The 9,005-nt window shown below is 52.6% G+C and overlaps 1 protein-coding gene across 1 annotated transcript; it reads left to right on the top strand.

Annotated features, from left to right (window-relative positions):
• The first annotated feature begins 4,046 nt into the window (after positions 1-4,046).
• LOC147235537 (uncharacterized) lies at positions 4,047-8,902 on the top strand. The gene is made up of 7 exons (XM_086177654.1): positions 4,047-4,198; positions 5,608-5,835; positions 6,202-6,296; positions 6,396-6,552; positions 6,655-6,708; positions 7,154-7,201; positions 7,477-8,902. Exons 2-7 carry the CDS (start codon positions 5,697-5,699, stop codon positions 8,277-8,279), a joined length of 1,296 nt encoding a protein of 431 aa, XP_086033780.1. The 5' UTR covers positions 4,047-4,198; positions 5,608-5,696; the 3' UTR covers positions 8,280-8,902.
• Positions 8,903-9,005: the final 103 nt, after the last annotated feature.

The following is a 9,005-nucleotide window of genomic DNA, read 5'->3' as shown; positions in this document are numbered from 1 at the left end:
TGGCAAACAGCATGCAGAACAGCCTGTCCACCTGCTCCGTAACAGACAGCCCATACCTCCGGAGTAGGAACTCCCTTAACACGGCATACTTGCCACGCCGCAGAGGGTCGCGCAACAGGTCCATGGCCCGTTTCTTGGTCTGCTGGTACAGTGCTGTAACGATCAAAAAGTACCTGGCATCCTCTGACAAAATTCCCCGCAGGTGGAAAATGGCCTCCGCCTCCGTTGGAACCAAGCGACCGGGCACTCTGCCAAAACTCTGGCAGCTAGACAGCCATGACAGTCTGGTCCGGCTGAGCAGGATGGGGCGCCATAGATGAGAGCATTGCACACTTCATCTGAGTCAAACATGCCCAGTTCGGAGTCACAAATGTGGGGTTTCAGCAATTAAATAATGGCAGAGACATAAAAGAGTTTGATTCTTTAATTTGGAACACCAATAAATAACAACTAGAATTTGAACACCCGGGATCGGCCATATATACCTGGATTACCCACGCCCCCCGACCATTAGTCCCATGGGGTGAGAGGCCACACCCTCTCATGTCTGCCACAGCTTATCGTTTCTGATTAATTCTACTTAGGAGCTGGTTTGTTAGTTATTGGTTAATGCAGGTGAGTGTGTGTCAGGAGGACTGATGATCTTTCAGTGTTTCTGCTCCACGGATGCGAGAACCAGCAGAACCAGCACAGACACACAGCCTAACATGGCATTAACTCCGCTCGTACTGACAGAGATCAAGGAGCTTCATAGGAGAGCCAATGGGATCACAGATGAGGTGGGTCCAGATGTGCTGGGGCTGTGTCTGAAGACAAGCTCCTGGAGCTGCTGGAGGAACATCCAGAACCAACTCAAGTTTGGACTTCATCTCCAGAACCTCAGGTCTCAGTCCAGTGGGCTGCTTAGAGAACCTGCTGATACCAGGTTCTACAGAGCAGCAGACCATTCTGCAGCGGGAGGTTATCCTTGTGGGAGAACCAGCTCTCAGTCTAGTATCCAGAACGGAGACTGTCAGTCTTCTGGTCCAGAGGTGAAAGACATCTGAATGTTTAAGCTCAGAGTATTGAGCTGACTATTAATGTACCTGACACACACACACACGAGAACGCAGGTCATGATTAAAAGAATGAAGGAATTAAGATGGTTCAGTTCGTCTTCTCACTAGGAGGTCCAGGATGGATGATCCGAAGACCTCATCCCTCCAGTGAAGGTCATTGTTTTTATCTTCTAGTCCCTGGAGAGTACACGACAGATGATGCATCTGGTGGAGGTACACACACACATACACACAAGGGTGTGTAAAGGGTGTGCTGGTGAGTAAAGTGTGGGTTTCCTCCCATCAGAAGAACGGCTCTGGGACCAGAGCCCTGATGATGTTGGACCACCAAGGAGGTAACAATGGCCACTTCCCTCCTCGAAGTCCTGGCAGCACAAACACCCATGTGTTTATTATGGGATGCACGTCAGGGTGATCTGAGTGGGTGGAGGGTTTACCTTCAAGCAGAGCCTGAGCAGTGTGGTTCTCCGAGGTTCTCTGATCACCCCCAGAGCTTTTAAGAATGTTCAGCGCTAGCCTCCATGCTGAAGAACCTGGCTCTCTACAGCGCAAAATCTTCAGGGACCTGAACCCTGGAGCACAGACCAGGTTCCATCAGGTGACAGAGCAGCTAGACCTGGATGGCAGAAGAATGGACCTTTATCCACTTCACAAAACTGCATCCTAACACATGTTCGGAGGTTCAAGGTGATCAATGGTCCTAGTCTGTTCTGGGTGGATCACAGGCTTACAAGGCCAAAGTTCCTCCTGTCTATCCTTCAGCGTTGGTCCTGCAGTGGAGATGTGAATGACATGTTATTGACAGGTGTGTGTTCTGGTCCTCAAGGCAAACAGGTAAACACACCTGCCGCTAGGTGGTCCGTGGCAGAAGATGAAAACGAGGCCCCCTATCTTCCTGCTGGAAGATAGAACCCCCCCACAATTTCTCCTATGAGGCTCCTGTCTGATCCTGCCCTGCAGCTTCATCTCCACAGCTTCGGCGGTGGGGGGCGGGGCCTCGCCCCAGGACCAGATATAGTTTTCAGGGGGGCTGGAGCAGCAGAAGCAGATGGTGATGAGCAGAGGATACATTCACAGGTGGAGCTGCTGCCTGCTGTGTGTGTGTTTACTGAGCTCTAGAGTGACATGTAATGTGAGCAGCCACCTTTCCACCAGCAGGTAGCTGGACAAGCAACACAGACACACCTTCTACAGCAAGTCCCTGTTGATCTTGGGGGGTCTGCTGCGGGGTAACCAATAATGCCCGTGTGGATAAAATGGAGGAGAACCTGGCCCATATAGTCAGTGTCATCAGGAACCTGAAGAGCATGGTGCTGGACGGGGGCAGCATGATCCAAATGCAGCATACATCCAACTGCAACACATCCAGGAGAAGGGAGCCTGACACACACGCACATGCACAAACACTGGGGTTCAGACAGAGACATCCAAGAGCTGGTGTAGAAGGTGAGCAGGAGAGTGAGAACCTGCCCTTCTGATGAAACCATGGAGGCAGATGTTTTGATGATGTCATTGGCAAATATTTGAGTCACACCACCGAGGCAGATGTTGTGACAGTGAGCAGCAGGGAACGGAGGAGGTCAGCAGGTGTTCGACAACCTGGTTTGTCTTCTCTGTAGACGGACGTCAACGTGAGGATCGTGGACGCCGCCAACAAAAGGACCAAAAAGCTGCTGAGGAGATTGAGGCCTCCTCTGCTTCCCCGGCCTTTCCTCTTCTACTTAATAGGACTTCATGTTTCCATACACACCATCTGATTGGCTGGGGCGGATTGGGGGCGGGTCCTCCAGACTGGCTTGTGATCTCCTTTCTGTTCTCTGACTGTGTGATGATCTCATTGATGACCTCCAAATCTTGGGAGGTATCCTCTGGAGCCTCCTGATGGTTCCTGTGAAGGACCTTTTTCTCCGTCAAGGGTGGTGTCTAGCTAGCCTTCCAGTAGTATAGCTCTTCTCCTGTTGTGTGTTTCTACACTTCTCAGAATGCTAGCACTTTGGAGAAGAATTAGCCAAAATAAACAGAGAATTAGCAGAGGAATGGGATATGCGTTGTTAGAAGCTAGTGACGCTGAGGAGCACATCCCAATGTCTTGACTGGAGGCATCCCGCTGCCTCCGCGAGGGAGGAGAAGCCTCAGGGGTTTTGATGAACCCAGGAGAGATACTGGCACCACAGGGGGCGGAGTCACATCGGCAGGAACAGGTAAATGCTGCAGCGTAGGGATGGTGGCACCTCCTCCTCATCACAAGGAGGAGGTCCAGGCCTAACCCCACTTTCAGATCAACCACACCTAGCTGTCCGAGACCCCAGTGTAAACACAAAAATGTACCGCGGAGCTCCTCCATTGCGGGAAAACGCGCGCTGCGGAACGCCCTCTGCCGGCGCTGTCCAGTATTGCATACAGGAAGGAAACACGCGTTTGTCCCGGGAGGGGGATCTCTGGCGACGCCCAGCGGCCGGACGTGGAACTCCCGCCTCCACCTCCATGCATGTGGAGGTAAAATGGTGGAAGCAAAGCGAGGATGGTCTTTGACTGCCTCTACCAATGGAGATGGACATCAGCAAAAGTGACCTAGCCTCCGGCTAACATCTTCGTGGAACACTTGACACCAGATTTTCACACTGAGATATTTTAGTGTTCGTTGAGCTGCAAACCGGGCTGGCGGTGTCAGCCACAGCGGCGCTGGGTTTGTGTTAGTGTGTGTGTCTGCGAAATGTTGTGATTGGTCCAGAGTGGCCAGCTGAACATTGTTAGAAGTAAAGTCTTGTATTTTATTGTGAGGAGCCAGGTGAAGAGGTGACCTCTGGTGACCTTCACATGTCACGAACGTTTGTCAATAAACATGGCAGCGTGCAGCTGCTGCTATGGTTAGATGATTGTCGACGGTTTAACGTGAGTTTGCGCATTTTATACTGGAGTTAATTGGCTGCGCGCAGAGTTCGTGAGTTGCGCGGTCACGTGGTCAGGCTGCAGCGCACGCGCTTGGCAGCGGGGGGCGCGCGGCGGCCGGGAAATGTTGCGCGTTTGAGTGAGACCAAAAAAAAACATGCGGAGTCTGCGCAGTTCGGTTCTTCTCGTCAGTCCGAAGTTTCGGGAGACTGGCAGAGGAAGGAGGGAACAGAGCGTCGCCATTTTCCACGGTAATGACTTCACACGCATTCGCATTGATTCTTACGCGCACAGCCAGCTCACGCGAATTGAGGCAGCCCGTTCCGCGGGATCATTGGCGGCGCGACCCTGCGGCTCCGGTTAGCTATCTGGGCGGCGCGGTGTCCATTACCCGCGACCCCATCAGTGGCTGCTTTGGCGCAGTCCAGGGGGGTCGGGAACCGCGACGGGCGCGGCGGTTCGGACAGGGATCGGATCGGTGTGCCGTGACCCGCGGACCGCAAACTGGATCAGGAGTGACGTCGCGTCGCACCCGGCCGCACGTACGGAGCGACGTCGGAGCCGCACGGAGCGAGTCGACATGGCGGACACGGGAAGCTGCTCCATTTCTGAGGAGTGGGGGGTAGAAGTGGGCGCGAGCTCAACAAAGACCGAACGCGCGCCCTCTTCATTGGCTGCGGGTGGGTCACGTGGCTGGAGGCAACGCTGCTGTAATTTGTCTGGGAGTTGTAGTGCGGTAAGAAAAAGCCACGGATTTCCGCACTCACTACCCCATTTCCGCTCACAGATTGTTGTGTGATTTAAAGCAAAACATGCCTCTTAATTAAAAATGGAAAAATAAAAATGAATAAATAAAAAATCAAACCCAAAGAGTTCATTATGGTTAACTCACCCAGTCATCCTATGACTTGAAATTGTCTTTGAACTAAATATATTTTTTCTTCACATAAATACATTGGAATTAGTGATAGGTTGTCATTTCAGTTTAAAGAATGTTTTGCACTTTCATGCTTTACATCAATTTATTGAGACAAACGATACAATAAATGATTTGCCCTAATTTCCTTAATGTTTCATGCCGTGGAAGCTAGGCACTTCTGATTTGGTTTTTAAAAAAATGCCAGATGTTCTGACAGCTGATCATTGTTGTTTAGATTTAGGGTCACTTCCTGTAAATTCTGGGTTCTCCAGTCAAACCTTTTTCTATAAATAATTTTTATTTGGAGTCCCAACCTTTGGAGCTCAGGGTTCTCTGTGGTCTCACCCTCTTCCTGGTTGCTTGTCCGTCACTGCCAATATAATTCAGGAAGAGTCTTTCATCCTAGAATGTCCAGAATGTCATTGGTGTAGGTTCTTACTCCAGTCTGTCTCAGACACTCTGAAGGTCCTCCTCCATCCAGGTTGGTTCCTCCTCAGAGATAGTTAGATATCTTTAGTATGGTAATTACTCCTGATATCTGCAGTCAGAACCTTGCATGGCTCGCTCACTTGAAGCTAGAGCTTCATGCCCTAGTCTCCGTTGCTGGGAGAACTTGAGTTCCTCCAGTAATAATTGATCTGCTGTCGTTCAGCGTGGATTATCGACGATCCCTCAATGGCCGTAGCTCTATGTCAACCAAGGTTCTGGCAGTGAAGGTTCATCTCCTCCTCTGTGATCCAGGGCCTGGGCAGACCCCGGACTGACCTGGTTGGAAGCAAGGTCAGAGTCCAGACGTGCAGAAGAGGGCCATCCGGGAAGGGGGTGGAGCCATGTCTGTGTCATGGCGAGAAGACGACGAAGAGTTCAAGCTGGGAGGCAAAGGAAGCCTGAAGTCCAAGCCCAGGTTCTCCTTCAATGAGGTCAGAGTTCTGCTGGAGGCAGTGAAGAGGAACAGATACATCATTCTAAGTGAGTGTGAGCTTCTGGAGCGAAATGCCTACAATCTAGTCTGAGTCTGTTGCTGGTAGAGGACCAGAGAAGTTCTCATGTAGGTGACATTTCTATCCTCTGCCTCGAGGATAGAACATGCGAGGAGGGCAGATGGTGAAAATGGAAATCAGCTGACCTGGTTGTGTTTGAGATTCACGGACCTGCTTCAGTTCCTAATTATGGTCTAGCACAACAGTTCTGGGTCCTAAAGAGCAGCAGGAGCATCCAGACCGGCGTAATTCTGGAGTGCCTCTCTCCAAAGGTCCATCCAGGGATCCATGTTCTTTCCCTGATGAGATAGACAAAGAAGGTCCCAAACACCTCACCGTCTCCTCTTTCTTGCAGGGAAGTTCAACCAAGGTGTGTCCGCTGAAACTAAAAAGCAAACCTGGGCTGAAATCACAGACCAGATCAACAGCCTGGGAGAGAACCGCAGGGAGGTGAGGAGCTCCCTTCTTGTAGGTGGTGGGTGGGAATGAGATTGAGCGTCACCCTTTCTCCTCTTGACGCAGACTCTAGACTCCACTTGTCCCCCCCAGGTCCGCCAGATCATGAAGAAATGGGCCGACCTCAAGTGTGACGGAAAGCGCCGCATCGCTGCCCTGAGGGGCCCCAACGGCACACGTGTCAGCAAGAAGAGACTGGGCCCTGTTGAGAAGATGGTTCACAAGATACTGATGATGAGTCCCAGGGGAGGTGAGGGACTAGAAACACCACAACCTCTCCAGATGTATTAGTGATGTGGGTGACCATAAAACCAACTGGCTCCATCTTTCCTCCTCTCCCTGCTGGGACCAGACGGGGACAGCGACCCGGAGCTGGCAGACGACGAGGACATTTCCAAGATTTATGGTAAAGGACTTCCAGCCCCCGGTCTGCTCCCACTCCTCCTTCCCCTCACTAGAGAAAGATCTTGGTGGTGAGAGGCTCCACCTCCTCCTTTCATCTGAGGTGACCAGTGTGGCTTCTCCTATAAGGAGCAGGAGCGGGTATGACCGGTGGTTGAGAATGGGTAAACGTCACCTCTCCACACAACCTGCTCCTCTGGAAAGACCAGGTGCTTCTTCCCTCTGCTGGTCAGAGTTGAGATGTTCAGCTATTACCAGTGAGAATATGAATGAGTGAAACCTCAGGTGGAGTATATCTCCACCTCCCCTGCATTCTGGTCTCTGTCACTCAAACGGTTCCTGGACCAGACCAGAGACAGGAGATGTTTGCTGCCTACATGGCCTTAACTTCAGGTTCCTGGAGCAGGAGAACATCTCAAATGTACTGACGGGTTCCTTTCTTCTTGCAGGCGATCCGTTCCACTCCTCCTCAGACTTTGACCTTCCAGATGACGGAGGTAGGGATCTCCTTCTCTGAGGGGTAGAAGCTTAGTGCTCTAGCAAGCAGGTTCTGAATTGAGAATTTGAAACTTCTAGGACAGATGGAAAAGGTCTGGGACCCTGAATGGAGCAAATTGAAGGTCTTTTTTCCTGCTAACCTACAACATTCTGCTCTGTCTGTGGAAGTCCTCTGGGGTTTCCTGGACCTGCTCCATCCCTTTTCCTCTCTGGAGCCACCTTTCTGTTTGTTCGGTTTCCTGAGAAGTACAACCTTCCATCCTTGTTCTTACAGAACCTTCGATGGACTTCGATGAGAATGAGGACTCCATGTTCTCTACATACAACTCTTCTCTCCCCACGCCGTCCTCCACCTCCATGGAGCCCCTTCCCAGTGACAGCCAGCTGCGCCTGAAGCCTGTCCACACCTACTCCAGGACTGGGCAGACACAGACGGGCTCGTCCGGCAGGCCCCCTGGCCCCGGGGCCTCCACCTCTTCTGGTTTCCCGCTGGAGTCAGAGGCGGTCTCGACCTCAGCGGCTCCTCCTCTGTCACACTCTCCCTCCAGTTCCACCATCACCGCCTCCTCCATCCCCGCCTCGTCCTCATCGTCGTCGTCCTCCTCCTCGGCTCCTCCTCCTGCCTCCCCTTCTTCCTCGTTTGCAGCCGCCTCCTCTCAGCCGCTATCTTCCTCCCACGCTCTACCTCCTCCTTCCGCTCCTTCTTCCTCTTCTGGCGCTGCCTCTGGCTCCCAACTGCCCCTGTCCTCCCTGCCCCCCCCGGCCAAGCGCCCCCCGGACCCTCTCCCTCCCGGAGCGGCTTCTATGAGGACCCCCGAGCGCGTGGCCCTGCTGGCGTCACAGAGCCTGCAGCAGCAGCAGGCATCCCGTGTGCTGCTGGCATCTGTGTCCCGCTCACTGGAGACGCTGGCGCAGTCGGTGCAGCTGCTGGTGGAGAGCCAGCAGGAGTTTGTGCAGGAGTCGCTGCTGCTGCAGAGGGAGACGCTGGACATCCTCAAGGACTTCTCCAGCACAGCCCTGGCCATGCTGCGTGACAAGGCCAGTGGGGGGCGCCACCATCCGACCTCACACTGCTGAAGAACAATGGGGGGTGATAGTAGTTAGCTAACTTTCTAAAACAAGGGGAGGACTGAGGTGTGAGGGTGGAGGAAACCAAAACATAGACATCCTCCTCAGAACTTCCTCCACCTTTTACAATCATGGAGTGGCTGCCACTCCTCCTCTTCCTCCTTCCTGACACCTAGTTTGTTGATTAACTAGCATCTTGGGACACTGAACAGGCGTCTCCCTGCTCCTGCCTCCTGGCAGAGGGTGGAGCTCCAGCTGGGCCTGAGCCCACACTCAGCTAGGATCTACTCCTCCTTGTCCTCCTCCAGTGGCTGGAGCAGCAGAGCGCCGCCTCGCTCAGGGGGGGGTAGGTTACACTGTGTGACTAAAGTCCCAGAGAACTCCACAGCTGCCCGACATCGTCCACCAGGAGAACCTCAACCACTGGGACCCAAGTGGAGAACATCTCCATGCACTCAGCTGTGACTTCATGGTCTCCTTTTCTAACTGGACTTGTTTTTAATAAAATCCAAGTCCCCATTGGTATCCTATGTAAGGACGGGGTCAGCGGTTCTCCACGCAGGGGTGTTGATGGAGTGCTGTAGAGAAAAGTCTGTGTGATAATTGTCAATAAATCTCTAGACAAAGACAAACTGTCCATCTCCAGAGGGAAGCAGACCCCCCCCCCCCTTAAGTTCAGTTCGGGCTATTGTTTCTCTAAAACTAGCAGGTGACCACACAATCTTCTCACATCAC

This window comes from Fistularia commersonii, chromosome 3 (genome assembly GCF_037954325.1).
Source record: "Fistularia commersonii isolate RoL2024-O1a breed Wild chromosome 3, RoL_Fcom_v1.0, whole genome shotgun sequence".
Classification (NCBI taxonomy): domain Eukaryota; kingdom Metazoa; phylum Chordata; class Actinopteri; order Syngnathiformes; family Fistulariidae; genus Fistularia; species Fistularia commersonii.
The sequence above is the reverse complement of the archived record's forward strand: the minus strand, read 5'-3'. Positions and strand labels throughout refer to the sequence as shown.

Excerpts from the sequence above, each read along its gene's own strand:
- LOC147235537 (XM_086177654.1), top strand. The coding sequence starts at position 5,697 with ATGTCTGTGTCATGGCGAGAAGACGACGAAGAGTTCAAGCTGGGAGGC. Across the intron at positions 5,836-6,201 it reads GAACAGATACATCATTCTAA|GGAAGTTCAACCAAGGTGTG; the intron begins GTGAGTGTGAGC and ends TCTTTCTTGCAG. Across the intron at positions 7,202-7,476 it reads TGACCTTCCAGATGACGGAG|AACCTTCGATGGACTTCGAT; the intron begins GTAGGGATCTCC and ends TTGTTCTTACAG.